This window comes from Athene noctua, chromosome 7 (assembly GCF_965140245.1).
Source record: "Athene noctua chromosome 7, bAthNoc1.hap1.1, whole genome shotgun sequence".
NCBI classification, from domain to species: Eukaryota; Metazoa; Chordata; class Aves; order Strigiformes; family Strigidae; genus Athene; species Athene noctua.
Genome location: NC_134043.1, coordinates 43,263,339 through 43,285,345, shown reverse-complemented (window position 1 = coordinate 43,285,345; position 22,007 = coordinate 43,263,339). Strand labels below are relative to the sequence as shown.

General features: G+C 36.6%; 1 protein-coding gene across 2 annotated transcripts in view; it reads right to left on the bottom strand.

Annotated features, from left to right (window-relative positions):
* The window catches only part of PARD3B (par-3 family cell polarity regulator beta), a 427,129-nt gene that overhangs the window by 185,226 nt on the left and 219,896 nt on the right, over window positions 1-22,007 (bottom strand). For both annotated transcript variants that reach the window (XM_074911133.1, XM_074911134.1), the window contains 4 exons: window positions 18,967-19,137; window positions 14,162-14,291; window positions 8,710-8,809; window positions 6,489-6,604 (listed from right to left, as the gene is read on the bottom strand). In XM_074911133.1, coding sequence (XP_074767234.1) covers window positions 6,489-6,604; window positions 8,710-8,809; window positions 14,162-14,291; window positions 18,967-19,137 — 517 coding nt within the window. The remainder of the gene's footprint in view (window positions 1-6,488; window positions 6,605-8,709; window positions 8,810-14,161; window positions 14,292-18,966; window positions 19,138-22,007) is intronic.

The following is a 22,007-nucleotide window of genomic DNA, read 5'->3' as shown; positions in this document are numbered from 1 at the left end:
TTCTCCCCCTAACACTTTAATAATCTAAGTGCATTAACAGAACAACTCTCTTCAAACTTACACTAAAGCAGCGTAAGAAACTATCACCTCAACCTTGTGTTACCATTTTCTCATCGCTATCACCATCATAGCTCATACGATGCTCCCAGTCTGCTCCATGCGAGCTTCCTTGAATCTTAGAAGATTTCTACAAAACCAGTCCAAAAAGTTGATATTCCCTCCCACCCACTTCTGATTTTATGCCACAGCTCACCTTCCCCTCAACTGCATCAACACAGATTTGGTGTAAAACTGAGTAATGAAAGTGACCTTGTTAAAAGCCTTTCTTTTCATACATAATAAACCTAATTTCAATGTCATTTCAATTCAATTCACAGTCCCTATCACTTAAATAATTTTTTTTCATTCCCTACTTATAGATCTTACAAACAGAAATTTGAATGTCATTTAAACTAAGAAAACTACATCATGTTCATTTTTGAAAATTTATTCTGCAAAGTGGCCTCAGAAAATATACATTTAATCCAACAGTAGTAAAAAGTTACTCATGACATAAACTAGAATAATTTTTAAATCTCTCTTGACTCTTGATCCCAAAGTCAATTACAGCCATAAGCAATATAGTTTTTCCTAAACCCATGACGTTTCTGGTTTTGAGAAGTCATTCTCAAGAGATGGTTTGTTAAATTACTGCTATAAGCCAGTAACATTGAAAAGTCTGTTAGAATTCTAAGCCATCTACTTTTCCATTTCCTCCTTAATGTTCTAATGAACTTAACTGGCTCCTCATTGCAGTTTTGAAGTTAAGTTTCAACCAAAAGTAACCTGACAAATGTATTCCATACATACACAACATGGTTAGCAAAATAATGATTTTAAAATACCAAACCACTGTTTGCTCCACTAATACCATAGTGGTACCACTAGGGACCTCCCCGAATGTATTATTTTAATTGTATGTGAATCAAAACATTGTTTAAATTGAAGAGTAATCTCCATTAGCTCTGCCTGGTCCTCATTTGGCTACATTTTGACATATATATTTCAATATTCAAAATTACACTCAGCAAAAGAACAATCTGGTTCAGAGCAAACCACAAAGTAGCTAATAGCTAGTAGCATCTTGAATGCATTTTCCACATCTTTCTGGATGTGAAACACCAGTTTCTCTTTGTTTTGAGGTGTTTTAAAAGTAAACTGTAATAAAATGCATCCCCTTCACGAACAAAGAAATTAGCATTTAGTTAAATATTGGCTTCCTTGCAGAACACTCCATACCTTACATCTTGCATATTTACTTGCTAATTATTCATAAACACATAAATAAATTGGCTGATCTCTTTAATAAATATGCCCCAAGGTTAAGGGACTCTAAGTAAGTCTAATGATGTTTTAGCAAATAATATTTCACTCACATTTAAAATCAAGTAAAGGACATTTCCATCTCTTCAGGCTGTAGAGCTTAATCAGTTAAGATTTATGGGGTTTGCTTTTTATGGGGAAAGGAAGGGGGAGCTGAGTAGTACCTTGGGACAGTGGTCATGGGTTATTATACCAACATCCTCAAATATAAATCTACACAGTAGTTTGCCTGAATTGATACACAGCAGAATTGCTATATACTCATATGATTCAATTTCATGTTGCTTCAGGTTAAAACAAGCCACCCTTTCATGTGTTTGAATACATGAATTCCCATGGCTGTAGTTTTTACAGTACATTTATGCATAGCCCAAATCACTCCCGTGCATAAAGATATACAGAAAATAAGGGTGTTGAAGATAAATAATAAAACACCTTCTTTTCTTTCTTTTTCTTAGAGCACACTGATTTTCACCTTCCAATACAACATATTTTTTAAAAAATCCATATTGCTATTCATTTTCCACAAAAATTATGTTTTTAATACAGTTAGAAGAAATACTACTGAAAATGGATTCTGATGAATTATTATATAGAAATTCTTCTCTAGACAACTGTGGTTATGTATAGGAAAATGCGTGTCTACAGAAAGCTGTTAAAGGAAAATCATCCTTCCAATGACTTGTATAGAAGCCAATGATTTCTTCTTCATTTTCAATCTGCCGTTAAGTTTCAAAAAAGTGTGCCACTTAAGTGGAAAAGGACAACACGCGTTTATTTCCAGCATTTCTGAATTTGTTTTGCTTATTTTTAAACACTTGGCATGCAGTCTAAATTCGGTCAGTACAGGCATGCACTTTAAGTCAGACTTCATTTGGCCCTGCATTTAATTCTTGAAATCACAGCAAAGAAAAGTTTCTCCTTATACTAACATAGCCAAACACCGTCATCTATAACAAAAAAAAATTATGCAACTGAGTGGACATGTCAAGTGCCAGGATAAGTAGAAGGAAAGGGGTGGCTGTGCTCTTTTATCACCACCAGTTCAAAATAAAAGTAGACAAGGCAAAGAAAAGATATACCAAAAGACACAGGATATGAACTCTACCAGTGATCCAGAAAGTGCTTTCATTATCTCAACACAGCAGCAGGGAAGAACATTAGGACTTATAGCTGATATGGAACTAATCTGTACCCTATTACTCTGAATGAAGCTTTAAATTTTGAGAAATTTAAACCTTTGACCACTGTGTAAATGATGGATGCTAAAGTAGAAAACCAGTCACCCTGCCTCCATACACTTTTTGCAAGGACATCTGCACATACGAAGCAAGGTTCTGCTCATGCCTACAAAGCCAAAGGAATTATCACTAGCACTATACTTGCCATTTCGTATTTTTTATTCAACAGCAACTCAGTTACTCATACAGGCCACTGATTTATATTTTGAATTAGATTCAAGCAAAAACTAACTCACCTGCAAGCAACTTGAGTTCTTCAAATACACCAGCTCCAGACAACGCTACTTTTGGATTCATGCCATTTATGAATTTAGCAATTAAGACTTGTGTCACTTCGTGTGACTCATGGCATGTGCATGATGGCATACAGCCCTGACTAAACAACCCGGTGGTAGTGGTTCATGCCCTCTGCTCCTGTCCAGATGTCCAATCAACAATACAGAAATGCACCAAGAGTCAATAAACTAAACCATACCTGCCCTACTGGCATGTAACTTACGCTTTTTCTACATGTGCCAAATTCCTTTCATTGCAAGATTTGCTCCAGTGAGTAAAAATGACAAATTGATGCAACATGTTAGCTGTACTGAACGCTTTTTTGATCATCCATCCTTATTTCCTGGTATTATTCACTGAGGATATTAATTTATAATTATTATTATTTTGTAAATTGATATGACTAGAAAACAGATTAAGGACTCAAAGATTTCTGGGCCTAAAATATATAAAACTGAAATGATAAACATCAACGTTAAATGGTTTTCCATTGTAAATCTATGTAATTACAGACCAGTCTATATTTAACAGATTTGCTTCTTGTGTATACATCAACACTCATCACAGCCAAAACGACCCTTACTATACAATTTCATTAGCTCCCTAATTTAATGAATTTACTAGTTTCTCATAAGGTTCACAATCTGTAGCAATATCTGGATTCTCAAGTCTCGTGTTTAAAATTTTCTGTTATCTGCCTTTGATGATCCTTCTGACGGTGATGCCATTATGCAATCCATGCATTTGTAATCTTGTAATTATGCAATGGATGCATTATACACGTTTCAAGGTAAAGCAGAATGTTTCATAAGGGAATAGCAGTACAGATTTCACATTTATGCCCTGTATTACACCAGTTCTGTGGTCTGCTGAGTTCATTACGTTATTCTGGTCTAGAGACAACCAGGTGATTTCTGAACCTTGCCACCCAAAAGTCTGGTTTTGCCTTCCCAGATCTGCGTAGACACCTGATTCAGAGACAACTTGGGTTAAGAGGAAAGAAACAGCATCTAAGCCACATTTTGTAAGGAGTCTGAGCTCTCCTCCTGGGCTCCAATTCTGTGATTTTTCTGTTCATCGTGTTAGATTTATTTTGGAAGTGACTGGCAGAATTTGAGAACAAAAGAAAAGCAGTAAGTGGTCAACATCCCACGACTACTGGAAAAAAGAGGGCCTAGCAGTTACACAAGCATTTTCAGATTGGGGACACCTCCTCTATGTTACCAAATCTGCTGCATAGTTCCTCTGTGATGCTGAACACGTCTTTCACATCCACCTCAACTTCGGGTCTGGAAGATGAAGACAGCAGCACATCCCACCTCTTTTTTTTTTTTTTTTTTTTAAATTTGTGGTGAAAAATGCACTGAAATCAATAATGGGTACACAGCTGCATGTTGGGATGAGAAGTTACTATGGGTCATGACTGAAGTTAAGGTAATGAGTGAAATATAAATCAAAGAAATAACTTTCCCAAAAAATCCATTTTGGAGTGTGCATTATACAAATGCTCTATTTGGAAGTGCAGTTTTACATACCAAATTATTGGGATTTTATTTGCGTTAGAAGTATTTTTTATTGCAGTTAACTCACTTAAGACTTTCATGTTTCTTCTCCTTTTACCCTTCCAGCCAGAAGCTTCTGCTTAAAAAACATTCAAAAGGTGGAAAGTTGAACACGGTGCTGCACTGCTTGCTAGAGTACAACTGCAAAAGGTCCTAGCTTTCATCTTCCTCAGTTTCTTTATTTGCCAAGCTATCCACAAGCAATTCCACGTCATCTGTTGTTATTTATATAAAACAGGATGTGTGCAGTTCTTTCATAGTCGCTACAGTTCTTTAAATGACTGAGATAATAGATTTTCCTTCACACCACCATATATAAAGATAAAACATTAGTGGCTGCAATCAGACTGATTATTATCCCTTTTGATTTTTACTTTCATAGCACAAGAGGCATTTTCAAAAGTTACCATTTAAAGCAACAATTTCTGAAAGCTCTTAAAGAGATATTTATACCAAATTTTAATTTTATTTTATTTTTGCACCCAATTTTATTTTCTTTCTTAACCACTATGATTCAGTGACTCTTACATTCTCAAAGCATTGTTTCTGGGTGTGAAGAGCAGACTGCTTATATGAATTTGAATCTCACAATATAAATGAACAGAGAACAGGACAAAAGGAAGTACTATTTACCTGGCAGTTCTGAATATGCTCTCAAGTGCACTCCCATTGCCTAATTTTACATCGGTGTTTGTGAGCATTCTTTCTAGGGACTTCTGTAGGAGTTATAAGTAAACCTTTCTAAACGAAGACTCAGTAAAGTCAAACATTATTTTTTCTAGTAGACTATATACAATATATGTTTTGACTCAAGTCTGTAAACTCACTTCTTTGTTGAAGAGCATTTCCACTCTTAAAAGAGTACCTAATGCATTACTCTTTGTCAAAACAGTGGAACAGAAGTGAAAAAGGAAGAATTTCTGATCTGGTCATGCAGTAGCTTTCAAATTCTGCCTTAAGAACTCCCGTAAATGAATTCTTATCCATTCTTATCCTGCATTAATAACTGTTTGACTTTCCTTACTCCATTAGAGGAATACACACATTTTATGTTACATTAAAATATTACATTAAGATGACAATACAAAACCTAAGTCCAACCTAGAGCATTTCAGGAAAAAAAACCCAAAACACCAGCACCACCAAAATGCTACCTTGAAGCTATATATGAAATTAATAATTTTCTATCAATGGTGCACAAAATCTGATCTGACAAAACACATGAATGTATGACTAAAGACATCCTAACGGTAGGTCTCAAAGTTACTCCATCAACACTTGAATTTGAAAAAAAATGATTAAAAAAATGGGTGCCACAAAGAAGAATTAAATAGAAAAAGAAAAGCTTATTTGGTTTTCTTTGAGGCTTAAGAACTTTGTGAATTTTTACTTGAACTCTCATTAAAACAGGACTCGGTTTTCAACTGCAGTAACCCTTCAATCTTCCACCTGCAAATGCTTTCCCAGTATTGAAAGAACCATTTGCTTTCTGCTTCACCCACCCTGCAACATTTTCTGCATAGTGTTGATGGGTAGAGGACCATAACCTTATCACTCTTCAAGCATTTATAAAGATCTACTGCAACACTTTGATTGCCTGTGTTTGTCATTGTCACTGAAGAAATACACAACTTGTCTTAGGAAAGTTAGCCTTCATCCAGCGTAGCTTTGCAATCATTTATATTCTATACAAAAATGACTTTTGTTATTGCTGCTTTGCTATGTTTTTTAGACATATAAAACTTGTACAGCAATACTTTCTGCTGGTTTTTACAAATGCTCCCTCTTTTCCTCAGCTAAGATTTCAATACAATGGATAGAATGGCCTTTAAGAAAAAAAAAAAAAGTAAATCTTCCCTCTGCTTCAATAAAAAGGGTACTTGCAATTAGATGCTACAGGAGGCTGACCATTGTCCCCACCATTGTAGCTTCTCTGCAGAACTTACTCCCTGATGTTTGTGTTTAAGAAACAAAAGCAAGGAACAGAGATTGTGCAGCTGGCCTAAGGCTAAAAAGCTGACCTGTATGTCATCCCACCCCTTCTTACCCAGATCCATGCTTTTTGAGGCTTTCAGATTAATTGATTCAGACTGCTGGGCTGGTGTTAAAGATCTGAAGTTGATGTGCTGTTCTGTTAAATGCACTGCTGAATTTATGATAGAGCTGCAGGGGAAGAAAAAAAAAAAAAAAAGTAAAATATTTAGGTACCAGTTCAAAACACAAGTGAACTAATTAAAGCATGCACAAATGTACATGTGTTTCTTCCTCCAGTTGCTTACAGCCATGCATTTTAAAATCAGTTATTGATCTTCAGCTTTCTTCTCTGAGATTTAACACCTCCAGCCACTTGTTTTTCATCATGGATGCAAATATAAATGTACATGCTTAGTGATGATCGCTTTTAAACAATATTTTATTTAGCAGAATAACGGAGACACATTCCAGTACCTGCTGATTTTATTTTTGTTTTTATTTTGCATATTCTTAGTTCTATTTAATCACTGTATTTCCAAATAACATGCTACAGAAATTTGGGAAAATACTGCCAACATACCTGGCTCAATTCTGCACCATCTGCTAATACAAAGTTATTTTACAGCCTTGCACCACTTCTGCAGAGGCTAGAGACTGGAGGTCTATGGAGGGTACCACAACATTCTGAAGAATTCCAAGGTATTATGGTTTAGGTTTTGGTGTTTTGTTTTTTAATTATTTTACTTCAACTTAGGCAAATACCTAAACTATTTAAAAATTCCACCTGGGTGAAACTCTCTTTTCAAACAGCAACAGAAATGATTTTTTAAATACTCCAAAATCAAAAAGCAGTTCCAAAATTAAAAACATTTATTTCCAAAACGTTCAGTCAAAAGGTTTGGTTTTGCTGTGTCAAAACACTTTCCCCAGTTCTTTGTTGAAATGCAATTTCAGTGAAACCAGCGTGACTTGACACAGCAATTCAACAGAACTTAAGTTCCAAACGGAAAACCAATACAACACTGGACGGAGTGGGAGAAAGCACCTGTAAATTCATCATCACCCTCATCATTTTAATACATCATTATCATTTAGGAGGAAGTTTTTGCTCCCAGCTTGTTGAAAAATTCAGAACAGATACTAGCAAGCAACTGCAGTTGAGACTCTCATGCAGTTCCATGAGCCTGTGTAGACTTTTGTTCATTTACCATGTCATACATATCTGCCTAGGAGACCAGAAATTATGAAATGACCCTAGTCAAATTACTGTATGCTAGCAAAAAGAAAATAGTTACAAGATTCTTCTTTGTATGAAGAATTCATGGTATCCATAATAAAATATATTTACTCTTTGATACTACATGTAACCAATCATTTAAAGGGTAGTCTTTAATCACATCCATGCACAAAAGGACAGAAGTATGGGTAAGTTTTTAGCTGAAATTAATATTTTCCACATATCCTTGCAATAAAACAGTTGCATGACTATCAAAACTGAATACACACAAAATGAGTAAACAGTGTTCAACATGAAATTTTCAGCATCAGAACTATGATGGGTTGAAATGATGCTTGATTTGAATCCTGTGCTACTTGAGACAAAGTATATGCCATCATGAACTTCAGCATGTTTACACTGTCTTCTGCACTTCCAAGCTTCCATATTTACTAAGGAAATTAAAGCTTGTAGCTGCCATCAAGCACACCAGTCTTTACAAAGGGTATTAAAATATCTCAAAAATCTATCCAATGCATTTACAACTGGTTAAGTGTCCATTAATCTCTCCCTTACACATTTCAATGTTCAAACTTGCTGAAGCTTCATTTTCTAACCTCAAGAATGCCTTTGGCTGGTGTGCTGCATAAGAAGATTCAGTTTCCTGTAAACTGAATTTGGCTAGGACTTTTGAAGCTTTAAAAGACTTCAGGCTCTGCATCTACACATAGCCACCACTGATATAGCTGATATAGCTTTAAATCAACAACTTTTTTTTTTTTTTTTTTTAAATTGGGATTATGTTTGGGGATTTTTTTTGTTTTATGGAACACATGCTGGGCATTGTGATCTGTATATTATGGATAGCAGGCACACTGCAGCTTACGAACAACCAAAATGAATGATGTACTAAATGCTAAAAGAACATTCCCATAACCCTTATATTAAAGGATCATCCAGGTGATAAAAACAGTGGTACAAACTTTTACAGAATAAAAAGTGATTTTAAAATCAACTATTATCACAACTCCTAATGAGCAATTAGGGCTATAACTATTAAGAATAGCCAAAGTCCAACCTATGATTATAATCCTCATTCAACAGATCTTCACTGGGATGTGGTGGGAGAGGTGGAGGGGTTTCGTTTTCACCATTGCCACGATCATACACTGGCAACTCTGAAATAAAATTTAAAAATGGGTTAAATAAGCTGCAGAAACAAGTACATTACACCAGTTCACTGATCAATGACTGGACTGGAAGGCCTCAAGCAATGCTGAAGTGAGTCACAAATTATTCAAATCCCTAAACTAACTAAACTAGAATTGAAATCACACCAAGCAGAAAATATACCCCTTGGGATTTCCTGAAGAGCTGATTTTCAGATTTGCATATGCATAATTAAAGATAAATATAGGGAAACTTTGTGCTTATAGTGAAGTTGAGTGCAAGACACAAATTGCTTTACTCCATTTGAATGGATTTTCACTTCTACATAGCTGCATCCTAACGGATTGTAGGTTCATGCTTTCATTCCTTTTGATGTGGAGCATTTACCCCACCTTTCACGTACAGAAGAGAACTACATTCTCAGCAAAGAGTTCAGAAGAAGAAAAATTTCTGTTATCCCAGAACAAGAGAAGAAAGAGACATTTCTGAATTAGAGTCTTCATTTTCCTACCATTACAGTAATTCCTTCTTTACCTTTACAAAAGGTGTTCAGCTCACACCAGAAAATTACTTTGAACCAAGAAAAACATGTACTACTCAATTAAATCATTCAGTGATTTACTAAACAACAACACTTACATACCTGCAGTATTTAATATGATTGCTATGCCTGCTGTAGGCCAGTTCATCATTGTCCTGTAAATTCACCTCTCAATCTAAAGGTCTAATCTTATACAAAGTCTCTACATTTTTGAGTGTAGAATATGCCTTCACCCCTCCACAACTTAGCAGGAAACACGAGCATTTAATAATACTTGGGTTTCAATGACAGGTAAGCAATTTAACAGTACTGATATACCACATTTTCATGTGAACTGTTCTGTTGCATTGAATGTTGCTAGTCTTTTTGCACAATCCTGTGCGAAGGTAACTTGAGAGAAAAAGGGTTTACAAAGAGGGGATCAAGGCAGACAGCAATAGATTATTAGCTAAGAGCACTGAGGTAGTTCCCTAAAAGCAAACAAACAAAAAACCCCACCCCAACAAAACCACACTATTAGCTCAAGAATACTATAAAACTCTGATTGGCTGGATAGTCTCCTAAAGATCAGGAAGATAAGCAATAGTTTGAACCCTGTATCTTCGGAAAAGTGAGAATGTCATCAGAAAGAAGTGAAGTAGAGAAAATGAGGAGACAAGTTCTAGTGTGACCTTAAAAAATATTTATTGCCAGTCTGACACAGAAAACAGGTATGCTTTCTAACATATATGCACACTGGCTTCTTGCATTATGATCACATTCTTTCAGGTTGTAATTTAAGAACATAAAACAGAAATGAGGTGTAAATGTCAAGTTAGTACAGTAAAAAATACTTAGAACAAAGGGAAACTCATACTGTTCAATGTAATTAAATCATTTGAAAGATGAACCAGAAAATGAAAAAATTTACTCATGTAAAAACACTCAGAACTACCACAAATAAGCAGACTATGAAGTTCTGCAAAAAGATTGCAGGATATTAGGTAAGTAGGAAATGCAGGTGAAATTCCCTGTCAGTGACTGCAAAGGGATACACATAGGAGTAGAGAAAACTCTTGACACATACTCAAAGGTGGCTATTTTAGCGATTACCACTCCAGAACAATACAATAGAAGTGCACTGGATCGTTCTTTGAATATATGCTTAGTGAAGTCAAAATGAAACAGACATTTAGAGCCTTAAAAAAGTCCAGACACTCTATCTACAGAGTTAATGGTGTGCCTAGTTTTTAAATAGCATCTAAGGTTTCATCCTTCCTATCTGAAAAAGGATTTAATATAATTCAGAAACATACCAAAAAGGTGGCAAGCGTAGTTGGGCACACGTAGAAACATTCCTACAAGGAACATGGACTAGGATTCTTTGGTTTAGAGTGAGAAGCAATAAAACAGGATACAAGAGGAGTCTGTGAAACTGTAAAAGATGTGCATAAGTTGAAAAGGAAGCTTTCCCTGACTGTCTTGCACACAGTAACTAGAAGTCACCAAGTTTAACTATCATGCCTAGGACAAACAACAAATAGTATTTTTTCCTGTGTAATTAAATCATGGAACTCGTTGCCATGAGGATGTTCTGGAAACCAAATTTTAAAAAAATATTAAGAAATGGACTAAAAGTTAGAGAGTTATCAATAGCACAATGGTCCAGACTGAACCTATGATTTAGGAAGTCCCTAAACCACTGACTACACAAAGTAGGAAACAGATGCCCAATGGAAGAAGAACAACAAAAATAGTACACACTACACCCTACACTGTGCCTTACCCTCTTTGAGCAGCCACTGCTAGCCATAGCAAGAGATTGAGCATATCATGCAGGTATATTAACTTTGATTCACAGTAATTGATATGTCATTTCAAAAGGCTTTGTTTGGTGACAGGTTACCATTGGCATTTTTCTTGCAGTACACTAATGGTACAGAGAGAAAAATGTCAGAATTCCTGAGTGAATCGGAAATGATCACAAGGGACTACAGGTCCCTGCAAAATGGGAGCAGGAGCAAAAGAGTGAGAGAATTTAACCTAAGAGGCAGTCATTGGCTCCCTGTCCAAGACCTCAGGAAAAGAACTTAACAGATCCAGAGAGATCAGAGGAACAGCTAAGCCACTCAATAAAAATGTACTGAATTTTCAGATATTAAACAGTTTAGGGGAGTAAATAATTGAGTCTGTCTATAAGATATATGCAATGTTTACAAGCAAAATTTAAACATTAATTTAAAACTTCTTAATTTTTATCTTGACATTACCACACATGTATGAAAACAGAGTCCCTTGTACAACCATGAAGACTTGGCAGTCTATAGTAGTAGAGGCAGTTTATGATTATTCTACTACTTAACCAGAGAGATGACAGCATGTCCCCTATAACCATTTATTATGTAGGGTTATAAGAAATATGTAAGAACCTCTAATGAAACACATTCCAGTAATCTTTCAACACCAGAAATGTAAAGCTGTTGGCACTGAAGTATCAATTCTCAAAGAGGTTGTTCTAAAAAACACGGAATCTGTGCAACAGCTTGGCAGCAAAAGAAGTGAGGACCTGAAGGCAGCAAGTATTATTCATGCAAAAATAGAACAAACACTGGCATTTCAATATTGAATCAGTATCCCTTCCCCCTTCATTTAAATATCCACAGGCAAGACAAAACGTAATGTTTTGGCTATAACCACTTTTCCCCAGACATTAGTTTTTCTTGCTCATGTATAATAAAAAAGACTGTTAAAACAGAGAGCAATATTAGCAGGCCAAGCTTCAGTGTATTTTTGCTGAGCTTTTATAAGAATTTTATTGGTAGGAGCAGTGAATGATACTGGAAATAACTTATTAGAAAACATTAATTGAGAAAGTGACATTTTATTAAATGTAATGCAGCTCATGTCATTAAATTCTTACTTAGATCCTATATTATGTTAAAAATCTCTTCTTTTATTATTCTTTGTGAAAATGTACCAATCGTACTTCTACATACAAGATCTGGATAGTACACCACAAGAACGTACAAAGGACTGTCACTAGAAGCTCACTACGTCTGTGATGCACATCCTTAAACAGACATACAACCTAAAATTCATAACTGAGTTAAATGAGGATTTGTGCATAGGTGTAGTGTTCTGCCTTTACAGTTGCCTTGAAAGATTGAGGACAAAAATTTAGAACAGTGCAACAAACACGTTTTGAACCCGTGACTGGCAACAAGCTCATGCAGAAAACAGAAGGAGAATTAGCTCAATAATAATTAATACTACAACTTCAAAATTAGAGAAAGAAACTGCTCCCAGTCCATGCCTGGAAAGCCCCAACCGTGCCAAACCCTCCCTGACAGTAGCCCTCAGCAGCACTCCAGAGCATGATTTCCATACCTGACACACATTCTCTTCTGAGGCAATCATATTTTTTTGCTATAATACCTTCTTATCACCATTCTTTCATAAAATCCTTTTCAATAGACACCTCTTAATGATCTGCAAACTACTCAATCCTGATTTTTGGATTACAGCTGGAGAATCCTTATCTGAAAGTTCAGCTCTTCCACATTCTTTGTTTTGAACTTTAAAGTAAAGTTACCTGTTGCCCTTCACCTGTATGAGTGGTTCCAGAGCAGTTGCTTTTATATGGTTTTTAAGGACGTATTTAAAGGTGTTTGTTGCTTTCTGATCCTTTGGCAATGACTAACTCTACAGGGCAGGCTAGCTCTGAGGATGACCCTTTTCTCCTGTAACTACAGAATCAGTATAAATTCCATACAAGAGAAATATAAGGTAGATCTAAACAAAAGGATCTGATCCTTGAATATTTACAATACTTGAGTCTACATCTAATTTTTGCCTGGAGTCACGCTGTCAAAATATTGAAGTCACTAATGATTTACCCCTAAATTATAAGGGAGTTTCCCTTGAGCTTTACAGATATGGGCACTCTGGTTTTGGTTAAAAGTACCCCACACAGTCATCACGGCAGCCTATGAAATTACTTTTTGCAGGCAACCCAGATTCCACAGTTGTCTAGGGAAGTGGGAAAAATTATGCATAATTCAACTACATCAAAGAAAACACTTTTCTCCTACTGGAAGGTGTTTAAGTATGTGCTTGGCTTGAAGGATAAGAGCACACTTAAAAGGACTGGGGTCAAGACCATCTCAAATACTTAAAACTTTTCAAATAACTTGTACCTTACTGAGTCGGGTGCAAACTGGATAGATAGTACACTATGCCATTAAAAATGAAAGAGCACAGGAAACTAAATGGTCTTAAAATCTCTTACTTATAGGCTTGCATATGCTCATATATGTAGGTTTTCTTTGTACAATGTACACGTCTACCTAATTTTATTTAATGAGTTCATTAATGTAATTCCAATTTGTAAATTAAGGGAATGTGAACAGGTTTTACGTTTAAGTCTAAAATAAGCAAGAGTACTTTATGAATATCACGCTTTTGTATAAATTAATTTAGCTTATAATAACCTGGGACATAATCTAAATAGTCAGCGCAAAAATCATTGCACTCATTAAAGATATATAGAAAATAAACATTTTGACAACATATATTTTGCACTCATCATTTGTTTTTTATCCAACCTTACGTGTTGGGGCAGCGAGCTAGAAACTGTTACTTAAACTGGAATTTCTGCCAGGAATCTAATTCACAACTTCTGAGTCAGCTCTCCCACCCTCGCTGGATCTTCAAGCCTCAAAGTAACATAGTGTGCACTAGTACTCTAATTAATTAACTGCTTTTCTAGTGGCTGTGGATTTCAAAAAACAGAACCACAAAGCACCTTCTTTTAGCACGGGGAAGGATATCTAGAAATTACCTTTTATTCTTTCCTGAGGACTGCACGTGACGAATTGCTGAAGAATAGTATCATTCCGCCGGTAAGCACCTGCAAAATTATGACTTCCATCAAAGGCTGATTTTTGGAAGAGTCCCTGGTCTGAGCGTTCCTAAGGGAAAAACAGAACCACACATTGTAACAAAAAAACTAAACATTCAACAGTGCAGAAGATCAGCCATCACTACAGACAGTACACAAATACCGTGTAATGTAACATGTTCACTGTACGTTGCTTACTTTCAAATGAGAAACTTGAAAGATATCTTCAAAATGACTGTTTTTGCTAACCATGAATATGATGATATCTAAAGCAGTAACAATCATTAAGAATGATACACAAAAGCGAGGACTGTTTTTTTTTTTTATGACCCACAACTGGCTTCATTCAAATTCTCCATCTGGGAGGGCAGCTTGTGACATTGTCAACACAAGAACACGGGCAATGCCAATGGTATTTTTCTGCCAGCCAGCTGGTTCCCTTCTCTCAGAGACTGAGTACATATGTTCTGATGATCACACACTAGAGCAGTTTTGCAAGTAAGGAGTTACACCAAACTCCCAAATGCAGGTCTTCTGGCTAGCAGCTAAACAAACTCCTGTCACACCTCTAGTCAGCTTTTCTTTTGAGACATTTCCCACCCACCCACCCCCCTCATACATGCCATATCGCCTAATTTATTCTCCTGAGCAGTTGCTGAAAAGAAAAAAAGGGGGAAAAAAATTTTTAAAATCACAGTTTCTAAAACTGGGACAGACCCAGAAAGACGTTTTTGTACTTGTTATTCAGTGAAAACAGAAAACCCACACAGGGGAATATTGTGGCTAGTTTTCAAAATAACCTTTATAGTTTCTGTGATTTTATATCTGTTTCTTGAAAGGGGCCTCCAACTGGCTTCTATTTTTAAAGTGCATGTTCATTATGCCAGCAAATGTTACAATAAATATATCATTCCTTAAATTTCATAGTCACATCCACAGAAGAAATGTATGTATCTAACCCATGTGATATCTTTGTAACATGATGTGAGTTTAATGCATTGGCAAATGGTTGCCTGCAAACCAGCGTGTAAGGACATTGATGTGTTACATCACCTTGCAACCTGCCTTTCAAGCTTAATAATTATTAGTATAACAACAATAAAAAATAATTCCACAAGAGCAAAAAATGCACCTCAGAACACAAATCAATGGTGGGATGCTCATGTGACAACACGGCTACAAATGGAGCCCCAGTGGACAGGCTGTACATGCAACATTCTCTCCTTCCCCGTGCAGCATGAGTCATTTGAAAAGGTTATTTTGAACCTCAGTACAGAAACACACACGCCAAAGCCACTGACAACTATGTTTCTTCTTGTTACCTTAGAAATTTGTTAGTTTATGTAAGATTCCTTACATCATGAGGTCCACACTTACTACTTTCTCATAGATACTGCTAGATAAATTAAGCCTTGCAACATCCAAACTGCTACTACATTGGAGACTTGTACCCAGTGGGATAGGGAGTCTTAAATTAACAGCAACAACAGATCTGCTTTTCCAGCTCTTTGATAAATGACACAATCAATATCCCAACAACTGATCAGTAACCAGCCTAATCAGAGTATTCAGCTTATAAAACATAGCTGTCATGGAAGACCTCCATTAGCGTCCTGACCAATAAAAACAGTAATGCATTTCTAAACATATTCTCCTTCTACCAAGCTGAGATGCAGTACTCAGGAAGCTGTTTTGGGGAAAGGAAAGAATGGGCAACAACCCATTTCTGCTATGGTCTCCAGACTCAAATGGAATTACAATTGAACCTAAAGACTACCCCATAAAAATTAATTCCTGTCTAAAATGAATTTGATTCAATCAAGAGCTCATTATGCATTCTTCACAGGGCATGAGTCAAGATTATTTACCTCTTTCATACATCTATTATCTAATCTATCTATCTAAAATTCATATATCTAATATACAAAACTATACACTTAACTATAAAAAGCTGCCTCATACTTTTATTGTCAATCTGCTGTTTGATTGGAAGTTGTTTTTAAAAATTTTGGCTTTTGTTAATTGAAGAAAAATTGCAGGACTGAGCTTTATTTGAAGGTGAGCTACTTCTCTTATGTCATAGAATAGAATCATAGAATCATTTAGGTTGAAAAAGACCTTTAAGATCATCAAGTCCAACCATTAACCTAACACTGCCAAGTGCGACACTAAACCACGTCCCCAAGTGCCATGTCGACAGATCTTTTCAATACCTCCAGGGATGGTGACTCCTCCACTTCCCTGGGTCAGCCTGTTCCAATGCTTGACAACCCTTTCGGTGAAGACATTTTTCCTAATATCCATTCTAAACCTCCCCTGGTGCAACCTGAGGCCATTTCCTCTTGTTCTATCACTTGTCACTCAGGAGAAGAGACCGACACCCACCTCACTACAACCTGCTTTCGGGAAGCTGCAGAGCGCGATGAGGTCTCCCTCCCCTCGGCCTCCCTGTCTCCAGACTGAACAACCCCAGTTCCCTCCGCCGCTCCGCATAAGACTGGGGAGCAGCCTTCTGCTTCTTTGCAGAAGAGACTTCTAAACTCCCCAAAAGACGAAGGCGTGTTCTCTTTTCATACACATTCTCAAAAGATATTTACTGTATGACGGGTATATCAAAGGACAGGGCCGCCTCCACCCCTACAGGCTTGTGCACACATCAGCCTCTCCACCCCACAGAGCAGGCACTAACTCGCACTTACGTGGCACTTTCAGTAGAAGTCTGCTATGCTTCAGCTCCTCAGGTGCAGGACAGAGCCGGTGTCCTTCCCAACCTTTTGAAGTCAGACTAGGGTGGGCTTTCTGTTAGGCTCCGTATTGCATACACCAGGAAGCTGGCACGCAACCGGGTTATGTGTGCATTTCTAATGGCAATTTACACGTTCTTTTCCTCAAACGTGTCAGTTGTAACTTCAATAAAATAAGGGCTGATGTCTCAAACCTCCACACAAGAACTGGGTTACGCCTGGTTGGGGTTTAATCTTTTAGGAGGGATCTGCTTTCACAATAGCAATGGTATTAACTTATCTCTCTAGCACACCATTACAATATCCCCGTTACAACAGAACGGTTCTGAAACACAAATCCCAAACTGTAAGAGACATTTCTACCTGTATTTCAAAGCTTTAAACAAGCTTCAACTTTCTGGAGGGAAGAGTCATGGGAATTAGAAGAACAGAACTGTACATAGGAGCTGTGTACCTATCAAAAATAATGCAAGCTCACTACACTGAAACAGTTTCCCAAAACAGTACCAGGACCTGCTCCGATTCCTTGGGCCAGAACACAGTCGCTTCTGAAAAGGAATGAAATACCAACACAACACCTCAACAAGGTCTCCCTCTCTCCTCCAGCCAACTCTCTCAGTCTCCAAGGCATATTATAAATAAACCCCATGGGGAAGTATTTAAGAGCTCAGCTTAGTTTATAGCAAGACAACCCACCAAAGAGTACACAATAAATAAAATATGTACTTCATAATTCCTCCTTATAACACGTAACATTATGTCACATAGAAAAGACAAGAAAAAAAATGTGTCTTCCTCTAACATTCCAGAATTGCTAATTAATATTTTTCATATTTTCCTGGCGTGATTCACAGTGACACTTTTGAAAAGTGTCCTCCCAATAAAGTTAGAGCATAATGTTCAGAAAGTAATATGCTTCTAAATCTGTTTCTCAATCAATCAATGTTGGTAGTAAATCAAATAGAAAATTATCAGGAAAATATTAAGAGCTAATTATACTAAAAGATACTTGTGTTCTCTTCCCCCCTATGATATTTTATGCAAATACACCCACAGACATGATTGTTCTTAACATTTTAAGATGTTCCAGCAATGCTTATTAAATAAGAAACTTGAAATCATCTCTTGGAATTCTATAATGAGATTTATTACAACCTTTTATACCACAAATCCACTTGTATGTATTTTTATTTTAATGAACGGTATAGATGTTGAAAAACTATTAAAATATTTACTCAAGGGTCAAAATTAAAACTGGGTTGAGTAGTAAGGACAGCCAGTACACATACATATATACCTATTATCTATGTAAAGATGAAGAAAGAGTGTGCATATGTGAATGCATGAAAGAGAGGGAGCAAGAGAGATCATAAAACCAGACATTTTCAAAATAAGAGGTGATTGACAAACATCAATGTATATGAGGTCTAGAAAACATAACTTAAAATTTCTTTCTTCTCTTATATTGTTACCTTGCTTAAGGAAGTTTTAAGTTAATCAACTCAGAAACCCAGCCCGAAGTGGTGGGCCCTCATCTGACCAGGTAAAGTAAAATATTAATTCCTCAAAGGTGTAAAAAAAAAAAGGAAAAAAAAAAAGGGGGGGGGGGCGCTAAGATATTGAAGTCTTTGACCATGACAACAAATGAAATCAGAAGAATTAAAACTGTCTCTGTCCCAGCTACTGCCTTGAGGAAGTAGCAGACAGTCAAAACTACATCGATTCATTAATCCCAAATTAACCCTCTTGGGACCACATTTGCTTTTGTTCTAATACTTGTCAAATTAAAATAAGAGGCAACATTTAGCTTGGTCTCAACCAAAACAGCAAGACCAGAAGATACCAACCAGAAACACTGTGTGAATCCTGACTCCAGGAAGTCAAGAATTCATTCTGCCAGGAGGAGCTCTCTGTGACCAAGACTTTAGCCATCATCTCCTGTACGCAAAAACACTGGGTCTGGAAAGACATTTATCTTAATAAATGCATTTACTGCTTCACCTCTATCTGCACCTCTAGTCTTCGGAGAACGACCAGCTGGATCCTCCCACGAATGTTCCCCTCCATGGACATAGAGCGCCTCAATGTTTCCATAGCCTCATGATTTGACTTGCCCAGAAGTGACTCCCCATTTACTGCAACAAGCTGATCATTTACTCGCAAACGACCATCCTACAAGAAAAAAAAAAAAAAAAAAAATTTAAAATCAACAATTATTAGGCAGAGGTGTTACATACACAAGATGCAGACAATCAGACATTGTTTTCTAAAATTTAAGAAACCAGAAACTTTCCTTTAAAAAGAAAAATCTTTGTGTCCAATTAAGTGACCTTTTTTTCCCCCAGAAGTTACTGTATTTTGGGAAGAATTCATAGGGCAATTACAAACATAGTAGATGCTGCTGTTTTTCTTGCCTGTACAATCTAATTTGCATAAGGCTCCATAAAGAAAACAGGAAAAGGAGCTTCTGGTTAGTTAAAAGGACCCACACCATAGCTGTTAGTATCTGCAGTGCAACTGCAAAGGAGTACCACAACATATTTTACAAGCATTATTATCTGCTATTGGGGTCTGGTAAGAAACAGCTCCAAAAATTTTGTCTTATTATCTCACTAGTGTCTATCTTGTCACAATTACCATACCACCCATATGGCGTAGTGTTCTCAGTTCAGAATGGTCATTAAGACTTAAGCATCCTTATTTTAATTAATGCCATCCATGTATTTTAACATCCCAACCTGCTGCCAATAATAAAATTAGGGTTGAGCCATATCAGGTAGTCTATGCTTTGAAAAAAGTAATTCACTTTCATTGCCAAGGTTAACTGACATTTGCAGGTGTAATAAAATTGTGGACAGTGCTATTTTGTGATTTAGAAGTCCTATTACTGTTGTCATTATTACCTGTGATTTATTTCTTTTCATAAAAACATGTGCCATGGACTTTTCTGTCTTTAACAAGAAAATAAGGTCTATTTAATTAAGAAACAAGAGTTTCTTTTAAAGCTTGTCAAGTTCACAATTATCAGGTTGGCAACAGAAGGAAGAGAAAGAGTAAGAAACTGAAGACATCCAATATAGAAGGGCAGTCAAGAAAGAATAGCAGGAAAAGACCTTTCATAGAAATACTTTGCTTGGTTAAAATTAATCCGATTCATTCATAGGCTCATTACATACTCTTCATAAGGCACTTGTCTGAACTGTTTACATATTTCATGCATCTGAGTAATCCAAAATATATATACTTTTTTTGTTTTTTACTTCTATCACTAAGTTGTTCAATTAACTATTCCGCTATTCCTGCCAAGTCTAAGTCATTTGTGCTCAAGTGAGTTACAGAAGCTGTGTCCCCAGCTTCCTTAAGTGTTATTTTTGTTGGAACTGGGTACTGTCACTACCACGGCAGAGTATCAATAGCCACGGAGCTGAAGAAGAAAGGGATATACCAGAATCCAAAATAAACTGGGAGGGACAAGAAGATGGAAAGACAGAACTGGGAGATGAGTGACTCAATAAAGGAAAATGAAGAGAAATAAAACTTTTCTCAGGAGGGTGTGGGAATGGAGGATAGAAAACAGCAATGCCGTTTGGAAAAGATACCAAAACCTCTCCTACCCCTCTGCTGAATATTTCATGCCAACATAAACTTACATACAGCCAAAGTCAATAGGTTAACCCCACCCTTTCTCTACATACAAAATGATGCCATCACACATGCTAAAGTTTAGGGAGAGAAGAGTTAACATTGTTGAACTAGGAGTTTTATTATTTGCACATGTTGCAATTCCTTTGTGTTCTATCAAAATTTGCTGAAATGGAGTCATTCATGGCAACAGGAGTTTAAGGAAATAAGGTTTTATTTTTTGTGAGTTTCTCTAAGACTGAAAATTTTGCAGGTTCTCATGTCCTTGTCCTATGGTCCCATAGGTTCTTGGATTGCTTTTTTCCCTTTCTGTGGATAAATGTATAAATACCTGTTAATGCTTCTTACTAAAGTCTATGCAAATACAACGTCAAATGCATCTTGTCATGACTGTATCTGTTGACTATGCAACTGTCCTGAAGAGAAAGCATATTTTAAAATTAATCACTGCAGTCTCAGAATGCTCTGAATTGGCCTGATTGTTAATTTGCCTTGTAATACTTTTGCATGAGACTCTGTATTTATTTATATTTTAGTAATGTCAGTTCTTAAAGAACTTCTTTTGATGCATCTCTCTTCTTCCCACTCTGTTATATGCTCCACTTAAATGCAAAATTCAACTCGAATTCAACACTTCAACCATGATCAGAGAAAAAAGGTGTGCATGTTTTATAAATGCTGATCAACTACACTTGCTAAGTCACCTGTACAAGGTAGGCTGGAAGACAGCTGAACACTGTTTTCACACACGCTCAGGTAGAAGTTAGTTCGCAGAAAAACCTTTTGCTGTTATAAAGATGGGGAAAAAAATCTCCCAATGTCTAAACAGTTTCCAAACACAGATTTTCACGACTGGTGTTATGGCCTGGTTTAGAAGCCTGAACTGCAAGACAATCTGCTTGGCTCAAAACAAGCTAAATGTTGTTTTAACACGTTTTTTTCTTTCATCTCTGAAAGGTAGGTTGCTTTGTGGCTTCTGAGTAGAAAAACAACATTTGGCATTTCAGCAAAACAGTTTTCAAATGCCATCTCTGAAACTGCAAGTGAGCTAGTCTAATAAAGGGTGAAGTTACTGTTCCCTTGCTTATTCAAAAACTGTTGTGTTTTTTATGGAGACTCACAGAAGGGGATAGAACCTACCACCACGTGGCTACCATATTCAGACAGTCAGTCACAAGACTCTCATGATTTTTACAGTAGAGCGGAGAGATATAATGCCATGTTCTTCATGGCCTTATGTTTTTAATCAAAGCACACCTAGTTATTTCCCTTATCACAGCAATGACATTTCTCTCAGAAGGAATTCCTTGATGGCATTTACTGGAATCATCCAATTTCCCCATCCACTGCAGACAAGCAGCAACATTTACAGCACTCAGAAGCCCCAAGGAGGTTCAATC